Below are 14,077 nucleotides of genomic sequence, written 5' to 3' on the forward strand. Positions count from 1 at the left end.
TTTACTGGGTACAGAGGAATAACATCTTAGTCCTCAGGAATGGCAACGCATGGGGGGTATCATGGGCGAAACAGTATACTCTGTTATGTCCATGCTACTGCTCATATCTATAGGCGACGGTTACCACTTTCCATCAGGTGGGCCGTCAGCTTGTTTGCCATTCTAAGTTGTATAAAAAAAAATTACTTATTACATTCTGTTGTGATGAAGTGTGATTTTGCAATTGGTTAATATTCTATTACCCATAGTTCTGTCCAAAGATATTATTAACCTGCTCTTTACCGGCTAGGCGGCTTGGTATAGTTTTATTTTGAGCTTTCGCCTCTTATAATGACGTATTGTGCTTTATTCCCATAATTATTTCTTATGACAGACTAAAGTTGAAAAGATGAAATGGAATAATACTTTTTACTCTTTCTCCCTCTTTATACAATTGTATTATTTCATTTATATATGTAGTGAATAATATTTGAGATCTTATCATCATCATCATCATCATCATCATCATCATCATGGTCATAGTCTTTAATGACATTGTTAATCAGTAATATTCAAGTCCGTTGAATGAAATAAACAATGAGTATTCTTTTTTATTTTTGTTTTGTTAAAAATAATGTGAAACTATATAAAAAATGCATTTATTACATTAAAACATCAATTATTACCTGGACAACAATGTTATTATGAACTATTTAAAAATAACTGTAAATGTTTGTTATACAGTACATCACATTTAGCACACGAGACAGATGGCGCTAGGTATTTCAATGAGAAGAAAAATAAATGCTAACATATGTCAACTATAAAAATTTTGTTTTTTGAAATGTTATATTGTAAATGTATATTTAGATAAATTGTGATGTATCTAGAATAATTATACTTTAGAGGCCGCCCCTGCTAAGAGTCGCAACGTCGTAATCTCCTGTCAAATTTAGTACTTCTTATGGGCCCCATAGACGGTCAATCGATTAGAATCAAACACGCATTTATTATCGCTTGCAAAATAAAAATGGCGGTATATTATACAAAAAAAAAATTGACACAAGATTACGTTATTGCTTCTTCTTAGTGGAAAGACCTGTTAAACATGTAAAATCTCACATTTCAATGTACTTTGATAGAAATTATGACATATTATTGGTATGGCTGTGTGCGCGCGTACTTATAATACGTTGTATTATTTTGTTATTAATTTAACTGCTTGATATAAGTTATCTTGTAATAAAATGTTGCATAAAATATTTCTGTTTTTTAATTAATACACAAAAACAATAAAAAACGATACTAACAGCATCTAGCATTTTTGAAGAAATAGTAGAGGTGTCAAGTTATAAATATCCTATTATTCATTCGACTAATTTGTTTCAGTTTTTAAGTTAGACTATTGCGTAATCATTCAAATCTATTCTATGGCGATAACGAACAAACAGACAGATGTCAATTCTTAAAATTGTCTGATTTACATTTTATTAGTTATTTTTAAGATCCTTAGTAATTTTCTCAGTAAAAAAAAAAAAAAACCTTCGACTACATTCTATAATAATGCATACAAATAATACTTTATTTGTACATCATCAATTTGCTTCAATATATTATAGACTTCCTCATTTCCCGGACCTTGTTGATATTGAAATTCTTTTAAAATGTACATTGCCAACCTTGTGTCATCATGTCGACATTCACTTAAAAATCCCTTTAATATGCACCAAATAAACGTATCCCTGCTTTCGTGGCTACTAAAATACTTCCACAAATAAACACTCATCTCCTTAGAATACAGTTCTACAATGGAATCGAAGTACTTTTTTGTTAAATCTTTGATTTCATAAGCTAAATATTTCCCAAATGTCGTTCCAACTATAAGGACTCCCTCGTTTATTGTTTTTACTGGATCTGAGAATATGTCAGGCTTATGTTTAACACACTGTCTGATCGATTTACAATACAGCATTGTCAGGTGCAGCGTCACGTATTTTTTGAAATACATCGTTACCGGAAATATTTGTTGCATCCATTCTGCTTCCCTTTCAAATACAGGTACACTCGAAACATATGCACCGTCGAAAAATACATGACTATGTTTCAAATAAAACAAAATATGGTCCAACATTGTTAAAATAGTACATCGATTGACCTTATCTAGCCATAAACTCTTTATCTTATTTAAAACCGGTTCTCCAATTAATGTCATTCTTTGCTTCTGTGCTTCTTCACTTCGACAGAGTAGCAAATATTTTACAGTCACCCACAGATGTAATTGTACAAGCTTTTTATCAGAATAAGTTTGTTCGTTTGATATATTATCTAATGTTAAAAAATTGTTTATAAAATCTTTAATAACATCTACTATAATTTCTTCATCTACATCACCTAAAGTCGAATCGAGACGACGAAGTACTTTAATTGCTTTATATCTTGCAACCCTTCGTAAAACACTATAAACTATGCAGCAATATTCAACTCTTATTCTGTGTGGTATCGTTTGCACTTTATCAACAGATTCTTGCAATTTTTTATATTTATTTAGATCTAGTTTCATTATGACAGGTTTAACTGCCTCCCAAACACGTTGATCAAACGCATCACCACGTTGTCTTATGTATTGAAACGAATATTTAACTGTAAGTATGGGTCTTAAATTTACTGCTTTTCTAAATACTACTCCTTCTTGCCCACTTCTAAGAGCTAGCATAATCGCTAGTTTTATCGTGCGACGATCCGCCATTAGTTTATTTAGATATTCGTCGATCTTTGTGTATTGGCAAATTAAAACTCTATTGGCAATTGCTTTAATATCAGCTGCAGTCCAAGTCGTGTCGTCCAAATCAAATTTAACATTCGCTAAGTGTGCATTGGCCCATAATGCAGCTGCATACTGTTTTTGAATATTAGTATTGCGTTCTAATTTCTGTAGTCGTTGGCCTAACGATGGGCCCGCCAATAATGCTACAGGGCGGGCGAGATATGCGTGCGGAACTTTAGTACATTCACTATCAAGTATTTCTAAGTAACGTTCCGCAATGCCTCTCCGCTCTGAAAAATAAATACTCAACTTACGTAGGAAGCCATCATGATGCATCTTACTTTTTACTAACTCGCTAAATTTGTTGTTATTGAGTAGTATTGAAGAGTCGCGCCTCAAAGCATTTAAGTAGGACGCGTTATTTTGATTATGACTAAAGTTTTCTCGAAATAATTCTTTACGTGCTATTCTATTACGGAATAGACGGTTCAAGAGTTCACCACAAATGGATAAATGTTGTTTTATAAAGGAAATAATAATTGATAGTATAGCCGGATATTTATCAAGCCGTATATGATAGTCTTCCAAAACATTGAGCAACTTTAATAATTGTATAACAGCCTGTGCAGGTTCCACATCCGGAGTTGGTACGAGTATTTGAGGTAACTTCTCTAAGAGATATTTCTTCTCCGTGGAATTCAATTTGTACTCTTTGAATGTCGAGAATCTTTCTAAAAACTTGATAAATATTTCAAGAGGACAATTGCCAGTCGACAAAATATAACGCAGTACAACAGCGTGTAAACCCTCGTCGCACTCCACATTGGCCTTGTTACCATCTAATCCAAGGCCTTGTGCAAATTTAAGGAACATCTGCCATACAGTACTCGGCATTTGCCAAACTTGAGCACGTTTCACCATACTTCGCACTACCGCAGCACGAATATTTGACGGTTCATTCGCATGACGTCTTAACAATAATTCGAGTAACTGTTCAACATTTTCAGGGTGGCCACCACTCTTGCTAACTAAAACCAACATCATATATTCGCGAATCTGAGACGAACTTTCGGCCAACATTTGTTTTTCTAATTTTATAAATGTTTTCTTGAAACTAGCAAACCGATACATATCGAAAATGTTTTCGAAAGTGATCATTCGGTTTCTCTTGGAACTCTCCCACATGCGTAATTTTCTCTTTTTCACCATTGCTTTAAAATCCATATAATAATCATAATAATCCTCTACGTCTACAAACACATGATTATCGTCTTGAGTTGTGCTCGTATCTTCCATTTTAGGTGGGCAGGGGATTGAATATGGCCATTCATTTATCCATTCACCAATAGACTTGTCTACGAATACTTGTTTTTTAAATAAACTTCTCTCATCTCTGGGCAATCGAATAATCAATGGTTCTATATTTTTATATGAGAACCACGAATCAATGTATTTAGCTTGAGCAAGCTTAAGGACCAGGTCCTTAACTTCAGATGTTGACAAACATTTGGCTAATGCCTTCGTATCCAATAACATGGCCGTATAGAGTTCGGGTTTATTGTTGAACCTCCCTCTATGTTTATCCATGATATAGAACGTGGCGGCAGAGCTGAATCTTTTAAATTTGTAAGTATTGTAATATTTTTCTGTTATATCTAAAAATAACTCTGCTTCGATTTTCAACAGAGATCTAATGCTAAGATAATATTTCATTTCATTGGCTAAATAAATAGACAAAAGTTTTTTATTTTTTGGCAACATATCAAAGTATATTTTGACGGCTTGTGGACACTTTTCGCATAAGAATTTCATATGTTGCGGACTAATATTTTCTAAAATGTTTCCAAATACATCGGAGATGAAGTCAGTTGTACAGTGCCAAAGAAATTTAATAGCTATATCGATATTTGAAGAGTAATATAAAAAAAATTCTTGACATCTTTCAGCATCGCGTAAATGTTGATAGATCCAGTGTTTCATTTTGTTAACAGCAGTTGTTAACATCTCTGGAAAGAGGACATTCTCCAAGTATGTAGGATTTATGACATCACGATATTGTGGCTCCAGCAACCAAAGGCATCTAAGAGCTCTGCTGACATACAGCATGTTGTCGTCTTTTAAATTTTGTATAATATATTGTATGTGACGATATTTGGATGCGAGGTCGATCTTAAAAATACGATCTATAGCTGATTGTTCTGAAAAATTCTGGATAGACTCGAAAGGCACTGCCTTCTGGTAAGACTCTTCCACCAAAGTATTGAGATGACGATGTCGTTCCCCCAAGTTCTTGCCACATAATGAAATTGGAAGTAACGTCGACATCTGAAAGAAATATCCAAAAAAAATCATAGGAAATGGTAAATATAAGGGATATTTATTTATTGAGTCTACATTATCGAAACTTATAAAGAGAAAGAATTTTTTTTCTTTTTTTTTATACAACTTAGAATGATAAACAAGCAGACGGTCCACCTGATGGAAAGTGGTAACCGTCGCCTATAGACATGAGCAGTAACCATGGACATAACAGAGTATACTGTTTCGCCCATGATACCCCCCATGCGTTGCCATTCCTAAGGACTCAGGTGTTATTCCTCTGTACCTAGTAAATTCACGCCATATCCCACCCTTCAAACCGAAATACAGTCATGCAAATACAACTGCTTCACGGTTGAAACACGAATGGGACAGAGGTACCCAAGCAATCGACTTTTGTACAAAGTTCCTCGTTCATTTTTATTTATTTAGCTACTTGGCAGACACGTTTATATAGTAGTGAAGGAAGTAATATGTATATTATGGCATATTAGGTATCTTGCTTATGTGATACGTTGTTAGGGTAAAAATATTGGCAATATTCAAGAGAAATTTTCGGAAGTTTCCAATTTTCGAAGTAATGTACGTCAAATCCAAACAGAAGCAACAGTCGGTGTATTAGTACGGTTATGGAAGAAAGAGGAAAGAATTAAACAGAAAAATTCTTCAGAACTGAGTTTGGAGTAATATTTATATAAAATAAATAAAATATATGCTTACCTTATTTAGTGAATATATTTACCTTTAAACATATATGAACTGTTATATGATCTCACTTTCATACTATAATAAAAGAGAAATGCACATGCATTTGAACGGGTAGCACCGGTTGACTGTAAATTTGCGTAACAAGTGACACAGAAGTTTGCAAAAATAACAATGACCTTGATTCAGCTATGCTCGTCCGGTGCAATCGAAATAGACATTCTACGTATTCAGAATTCACACAAGATGCAAGTATGTATAAATACCTAGGTACGTTACGATCGAAGCAATAAATGAAATTGCTAGAATCAGGTAATGCATCTTAAACGTTAAAACTGGAATTAAAGCACCAGAAAGATTAAACTCCAGTTTTAATCCATTCTCGTGGAATAAAATTTCTAAACCTTACACCTAAAAGTTTATCGGATCATCCGAAGCAATAATACAATATATTCATCTGTTATCATCAATAAGTACGTTATATATATATATATATATATATATATATATATATATATATATATATATATATATATATATATATATATATATATATATATATATATATATATATATATATATATATTTTTTTTGGTGGATGAAAATGGAATGGTAACCTGCGTTAACGAGATACGCTGGCGGAGCACCAGTGAAGGGTGATCGATGAGAATGAAAACCAGGCCAGTTAACCCATCATGATGAATTCATCAGGAATTAACCATGATAGTTTCCAGGGGGAACCACGAGGAGGTCGACCTGGTTGGGTATATTGCTAGCAATGGGATTTTTAGTCTCCATTACTAACAATCCCTTTCCCCCCAAGTACGTTATATTAAGTCTATGATCACCAACTCTCCACTAATACTACAGTAAAAAGAATTACTTTATGAAAACTTCTGATACTAATTAAGACATAATAAACCATATAAAAACTCATTTAATTAAAAATATTGAGTTCAATAAAGTAAAAAAAGAATATACCCTTTACCAATATTAAAAAAAAGGTCAAAAATAGTCTCTATTTAACTATTTCCTTAGTTTTTTAAATACAACTTACAATGGCAAATAAGCTAACGGCCCACCTGATGGAAAGAGGTAGTCGTCGCCTATAGACATGAGCAGTACCATGGACATAACATATCATTGCCATTCGTTTGTTCAAGTGGTAGTGTTTATTTATCCCTTAGTTTAATTCAAAATAATAAAATAAGAATATTTGCCTAAGTGTTGCCATTATTAACTTCCATAAATCACACCCATAGAATATTTATGTTCACATTGTAATAAGGTGGACTGGGTAATGATTGTACACTAACTTCATGATGAATTCGATTTAACATCAATCCAATAAAAACGACATATTAGAAACTATTTTTAATGCTTCGATGATCCTGTCAAATAAGTGCTCTCGATAGTAAAGCATTATAATATTATAATGCCAAGATAGTATAGATTAAATTGATATTGGATATCAAGAGTCTATCAATATCAATAAACACTTGTAATAAACTAGTTATGCGATACTGCTACCCCCGAGGGTCAAGGAAGACAGATCGGCTGGCATCGGGGCGTTGGTATGCCTGGATATAAACTTATCCCCCTAGAACAACACTCTGTATGCAGTGTCGATACAGAACGCCGATTTAAATGGTTCTCAGTTGACGACGCAGACACTGATGAAGGGTGATGGACAGAAATGATTCCCCTGTACCTTCAGGTGTGGACCGAAATAGTCTTTCGATCCACACCTGAAGGTACAGCCTGCACTCGCCCCATTTTCATCCGGTGAAGCTGTAAAGGCCATTTGTAAATGGCCTTAGTTAAATGGCCTAATAGTTCCTATAATAAAACTGTAGTATGCCTATGTTGTATGTCAATCTATTCTATTTATAAATACTAATTGGTACCCTATTATCAACTGTCTAACTCTCTATTCTGACTTAATAATGAACGATAACTTTCTACACTATACTGTTAGAGTGCTATTTTTTCTATTTCCTATTATTCTATTAACACAAAGAACACTATGAAACTATAACTATACTTCTACCCATTTCTATGAGTTTTTTAAGTATTGAAAAACCATGAGTAAAAATCTTTATTTTTCGAACTTATAACTACTTTGCATACCTAAACTATCTATTAATAATCAATTATGTTCAGGTAACGTTTTAACTATAAAAATATACTATACAAATTTTCTATATACGAACGAACGGTACTATGAGACAGCGGCTTGTACTAGTAATAGTAATAGGCAAAATTTGCTCGCCGACAAATCACGATTACTATTATTCAGTATTTTACTATAAAGTTTGTTGTCACTGTCTAACATTGAACTGTTTTATTTCACTACACTTTATAATTTGTAAACTACTCTTCTGTCGATGAGCAATTTTCGTCTAACAAGAATTAAATGGCATAGAATTCACTGTTGGTAACACCAACGTAAACCCGTTTTAAATTACAGAGCACTTTTTTTATATGTTACTCTGTGGTTTATAAAAAAAAAAAAAATCTTATATTTTTCTAATGTTTTTTGTTGTTTACGAGATTGTACTTAAAAATATAATAAACTGGTTTATCTGTTAGTCAGTTCAGGCAGCTAACTAACGCCAATATAGTAAAAATGGCTTTAAAAAGACTTACAATGTTAAGAGCATTTAAGTTTTTAACAGGTGAAAATCAACACATCTGTAGGTTATGTTTAGATACAACTGAACACCAAGAAATGTCCTTTGAAGACACAGTGAGATTTGAGAAAACTTACTGCACTGAAACGCTAACATTTGGAGAAATGTTTGAAGATTTAGGTGTAAGTAAAATGGACAAAATTTCTTATAAGCACATATTTTTTATAGATGAAAATGGTATGGTATCTCCGCCTACGCTATCGGTATACGTTAGCAGAGTACCAGTGAAGAATGATAGATGAGGATGTAGTTAGGTCTGTTAGCCCAACGTAACAAATTCATTGAGAATTAACCACTATGGTTTCCAGAAAGGACAAGCATGGAGGTCGACCTAATGGAATATATTGCTAGCAATGGGTATTACTAACAATTACAGCCTTTCCCTCCTAGCACCTATTTTGTTGTTTTTTATTAGATAAAAATTTAATATTGACTCACTATTAGTATACACTTTAGAGGCACAGATATAGGATATGTGTGTGAATGACAAATTCAACAATAGTGTATTATAAGATTCAACAATAATTGACCATAATGGTTTTCATTCCATGGGAAACTAGTAGTAGTATTGCTAGTAATGGACCTGTTTCATCTTGTTCATTATTTATATATAATGAATGATAATGGATTGGTATCCTATCCTATGCTAACTTTATGTGCTGGCGGGGCACCAGTAAGGGATGATAGGTGAGGATGAAAAGGCCAAAAGCCCATTGTGATGAATACACTTGGAATTAAATAGATTGGATTCCACGGGGACCATGTGGAGGTTGATCTGGAAGGGTATATTGCTAGCAATGGGATTGCTAATTTACATTATTAATAACCCCCGAGGCACCTTATATTAGGTTTCAGCTAGCAGTTTACACCAACAGAAACATTTACAAACTAATTATTTTCATTATTTACAATTTAACAATGGTATTATTAAGAGACAGTTGACTATATATGTTTTAGGCATATATCTGTCTCTTTTTTCAAATGAATTAAAAAAGGAGGTTCTCAATTCGGTTGTATTTTTTTGTTACCTCAACTTTATCAGTTCTCATAGACATGGAAAATTATTTATTTATCTGAAAGGATATACTTACAGATTGATTCCACAGCAATTTTATCAAAATTGGTTCAGTAATTTAGGTTCTAGATCAAAATAACTGGTTTTGTCACAATTGAAGTTGGTTTTTTTTTAGTTATTCAGTCCAAAAGGTAAAATACTAAGCTAAAAATAGTCTCTCTATCTCAGTACCTGACACCAGTGGGTCCATGTACAGTATCGGTGATATTTGAGATGTTTATATAACATTGAGTAATCTTATAAGTTACATAGTAATTATTTTTTGTTACAGGTTTTAAGAGAATTAGCATTGCCACAAGTACTTTGTAGCAGTTGTGCAAAAACTGTTATCAATTCATATTTGTTTAAAAAACTTTGTGAATACTCTAATAACATGTGGAGTGAAGTAATAGAAAGACTTGATGAGAGTTTAAACCAAGCAGAAACCTGTAGACCAAATATAAAGACAACATATCTCCTTGTGAATGAATATGACAATGTTATTCTTACTAGCAGAAATAATCATTTAACAAAAACTAAAAAAATAGTATTGGCAAAAATTAAAAATACATTAAAAAGTAGAAAGTCTTATGTCAAAGTTAAACAGAAGTTTAATAATGAAACAATATGTGAAGAATGTGGAGATAAATTCACTTCAAACTGTCTTCTCTTAAAACATAACATGAAAGTACATCATAAAAATAACAATTTCTGTCTGCAATGTTCAAAAGTTTTTGCAACACCATTGCAAGTAGAGAAGCATGCTGAAAGAGTCCACTATCCAAAGAAAATAAAATGTTCAAAGTGCTCTAAAATGTTCAGCACAGAAAGGATGTTAAAACATCATGACAAATTACATCACATAGCTGCCATTTGTAAATTATGTTTTGTGCAGTTTCCCTCTAAAAAGGATTTAAGAGCTCACATATACAAACATGATGTCAATAAATGCCCAAAGTGCAGTAAGACTTTTTTAAATAGATACACATTTAAATTCCATTTAAAAATATGTGGCAACCCTGAAGAGAAACAGCCCAATTTTTTCTGTGATATCTGTAAAAAGGGTTATGTCCGTAAGAGTGGGTTGAAATCTCATTTAAAGACTGATCATGGGTTTGGACATGCACTATCATGCAACTGGTGTGGAAAGAAATTTGATGCTGTAAGTCGTTTGAAAAGTCACATTGTAAAACATACAAAAGAGCGAAACTTCCATTGTGAGCAATGTGGTGGAAAATTTGTTACACAGGCCGCTTTGGTATATCATACAAGGTTACATACTGGGGAAAGGCCATTTCCTTGTAATTTATGCAATGAAAGCTTTTTATCTGCTTCTAGAAGAATGGATCATAAGCGCAGAGTGCATTTTGGACCAACTATGGAGTGTTTAATTTGTCATGCAAAGTTTGCGACTGGAAGTCAACTAAAAAAACATGTTCAAAAACATTCTAATCCACTCAGCAAACTTTATGTTTCAGATGTTAAAAATTTAAAAAAAGAAAACTGGGAAGTGTTCTGAGGAATCTGCAATTCGATATTTACTTGATTTAAATTGCATATGAAATATAATTCATATAAAACCATTATGATTTTTTGTATTTTATTTACATTTAATATAGATAATAATGACATGCACATAAGCTCTTATGTGCCAAGAGGTTAACAAAACAGCTACTATATAGTAATGAAATTACAGGGTACAGAGGCATACCACTTTAGCCTTAGGAAATGGCAAGGCAAGAGGGCTATCACAGATGACGCAGCATACTCTGTTATGCCCATAGAACAAATGAACAGTATGTTCATGCTTAACCACTTTCTAACAAATAGGCTACCAGTTTGTTTATATAACATACATAAGTTGCATAAAAAATCTGGTTCTGAATTAATTATATGATATTGATATTATGAATCATGTGCAGAACTTCCTTTTCTACTGCTCCGATCCATTTATTTATATTTACCAGAGGGAGACTTTGTACAAAAGTCGATTGCTTAGGTACCTCTATCCCATTCATGTTTCAACTGTGAAGCAGTTGTGTTTGCATGGCCTGTGTTTCGGTTTGAAGGGTAGGATATGGCGTGAATTTACTGGGTATAGAGGAATAACACCTGAGTCCTCAGGAATGGCAATGCAATGGGGGATATCATGGGCGATACAGTATACTCTGTTATGTCCATGGTACTGCTCATGTCTATAGGCGATGTTTACCACTTTCCATCAGGTGGGCCGTCAGCTTGTTTGCCATTCTAAGTAGTATAAAAAAAAAAATAAAAAAATGCATGCAATGTATTATAGAAATCTTGATTTATTTATATACACATTTATGATATATACATTTTTAATGTTATGTGTCAAATTAAATTCCTTTTATAATGATTTTACAATTCTGATGTTTTGCTCTCCTGGAATATTTGGTGGTATCATATTCCTACCCATATACAATTTACTTGTAGGGTCATGATGTCTGCTCATATGCTGCTTCAAGAAATGTGAAGTTACAAATTTACGTGAGCAAATATCACAACTTAAAGTAGGTCCCACATGTCTAAATCTAATATGGTCAGCCCTTGCGGATGCATTTACAAATTTTTCATTACACTGTGTACAAGAATAAGGTTTCTCTCCAGTATGTCTTCTAGTATGGTACAGTAATGCTTCCTTTGAAACAAACCTGTTATTGCAAATGTCACATTTGAAATTCTTTTCTCCTGTATGTTTTACCATATGGGTCTTCAAGTAACTTGGTGCAGTGAATTTTTTGCCACAGTAATCACATATATGTGGTTTAGCATTGCCATGTACAAATCTCATATGCACTCTTAGTCCACCTGAAGTGCTGTAGCCTTTGCCACATATTCCACAAATGGAAGTCTTTTTTATATTACTCCGAATTGGATGTGGATCTATAAGATCTTCTAGACATAATTTTATATGTTTATGGAAGAAATCTTTGGTTGCATATGATTTGCCACATTTAGGACATTCATTTTTTGTTAAATGTTTCTGCTCATGAGCATGTAACTTATCCAAACCCTGGCATGACTTGCCACATTCAGTACATAAATAGATATTATGGACTTTGTCCATATGCTTAATGAGATCTTCCTCTTTACTTTTAGACATATGGCATTTAGAACATTGGAACTTGTGATTGACACTTATATGTGATTCTAATTCAATATCATCAATGAATGTTTCAAAACATATTTTACATGTTAAAACATTATGGCATGTTTCATTATGCACTTTGAGGTCATCAATATTATCAAAAAATTCATTGCATTCTTGACACTCGAACTGTTTTTGTCTTTTATTGCTTTTCCTGTTCTGTGCTTCTTGATTTTCATTTCTGTTCTCATTTTCCAAAACCAGTATAGGACTAAAGTCATCTTCATTTAAAGCAATAAATAAGCTTTTATTAGTTATTAATTCAGAGTCAATATTCAAAGCTTCTATGAGGTTGTCAAATATTTTGTTTATCACATTTGTAGATTGTTTACATTGAGCGATAAATCTGGCAGCTTCAATAGTCTTGTTCATACAATCTATACAGATGGCATCTATTCCTGGTACTTCATCTGTTACCTGTAATTTTATTATTAACATATAAGTATACAAATTAAATATATAAATAAGTAGCCACTAATAAAAAAAAAACTCAAAATTTAATTAATGTTTATTTACCTCGTCATCACCTTTTAACAGCATATCAAGAATTTCGGACAAAGGCTGAAATTCGCCGTTCTGTTGAACACTAATACTATCATGGAAACGCACATATTCGCCTTGAATATGTTTTAAACATAGCCTACAGTTACTGAAACACTTCTGACTAACTATATTAGAAAATAAGAGATTCACATTGAATTCTGAACCTTCGAGTTTACACTGGTTATTATTGTCCATATTTATCTAGACTAAAACTATGAAATATTAAATAAATATTGTTCTATTAATTAAAAAATAGTAAACTTAAAATGTATATCAAAATTCAAACAAAGTATTTCAGATAAAGCGCGCGCTTTGAAACTATACGTTCAACAACTGTAGACATGTTACCATGCTGCCAATCCGCCATTACATAAAATGGCGCCTGAGGAGATTAACTCGATAAAATTATTTGCTAGGTACCTAATAGATATTTAAATAAATCAAAATATAAAAATTATTATTATATTTTTAATAGCAAACAATAATATTTTAAATATCGACTTATATATTACATAATTAATAAGATAAGGAACAAATTAAGTAATTTGCGAACGACAGAGCTCGATCATGATCTTCCTAACTTAATACAAATAGAATTTGAACCTTATCTTTAATGCTTACAGTTTATGTTCATTCAAAAGTCATGAAACAGTAACTAGTATCGATTCTGAGGCGTAATCTCAACTTATTAATTTGATTATTTCGTGAAATTAATCTTTTGTAGAACATTATAAACTACATATACGATAATTTTTTTAGAAAGTTAGCTGATATTGTTACTAAGTATAAAGACTTCGCTGTAATATCAATTAAAAATGATTACTTTTACAGATAAAATTAGAGAAATA

At 32.5% G+C, this 14,077-nt stretch overlaps 3 protein-coding genes across 4 annotated transcripts; 1 reads left to right on the forward strand and 2 right to left on the reverse strand.

Annotated features, from left to right (window-relative positions):
• Positions 1-622: 622 nt before the first annotated feature.
• LOC113523219 (uncharacterized) lies at positions 623-5,972 on the reverse strand. Of its 2 annotated transcripts, none has more exons than XM_026909102.3 (2): positions 5,805-5,972; positions 623-5,068 (listed from the first exon to the last, which is right to left on the reverse strand). In XM_026909102.3, the coding sequence occupies exon 2, from the start codon at positions 5,066-5,068 to the stop codon at positions 1,535-1,537; it is 3,534 nt and encodes a 1,177-aa protein (XP_026764903.2). In that variant the 5' UTR covers positions 5,805-5,972; the 3' UTR covers positions 623-1,534. The 2 variants fall into 2 exon arrangements, with proteins under 2 accessions (XP_026764903.2, XP_026764902.2); XM_026909101.3 differs by having other exon boundaries at positions 5,783-5,972.
• A 2,286-nt stretch (positions 5,973-8,258) lies between these two features.
• LOC113523221 (gastrula zinc finger protein XlCGF26.1-like) lies at positions 8,259-11,098 on the forward strand. The gene is made up of 2 exons (XM_026909103.3): positions 8,259-8,582; positions 9,807-11,098. Exons 1-2 carry the CDS (start codon positions 8,397-8,399, stop codon positions 11,031-11,033), a joined length of 1,413 nt encoding a protein of 470 aa, XP_026764904.1. The 5' UTR covers positions 8,259-8,396; the 3' UTR covers positions 11,034-11,098.
• Positions 11,099-11,805: 707 nt separating this feature from the next.
• LOC113523243 (zinc finger protein OZF-like) lies at positions 11,806-13,817 on the reverse strand. Its single transcript, XM_026909132.3, has 2 exons — positions 13,203-13,817; positions 11,806-13,103 (listed from the first exon to the last, which is right to left on the reverse strand). The coding sequence occupies exons 1-2, from the start codon at positions 13,422-13,424 to the stop codon at positions 11,886-11,888; spliced, it is 1,440 nt and encodes a 479-aa protein (XP_026764933.2). The 5' UTR covers positions 13,425-13,817; the 3' UTR covers positions 11,806-11,885.
• Between the last annotated feature and the right edge of the window lie 260 nt (positions 13,818-14,077).

This window comes from Galleria mellonella, unplaced genomic scaffold (assembly GCF_026898425.1).
Source record: "Galleria mellonella isolate WM207_F2 unplaced genomic scaffold, CSIRO_AGI_GalMel_v1 utg146, whole genome shotgun sequence".
NCBI classification, from domain to species: Eukaryota; Metazoa; Arthropoda; class Insecta; order Lepidoptera; family Pyralidae; genus Galleria; species Galleria mellonella.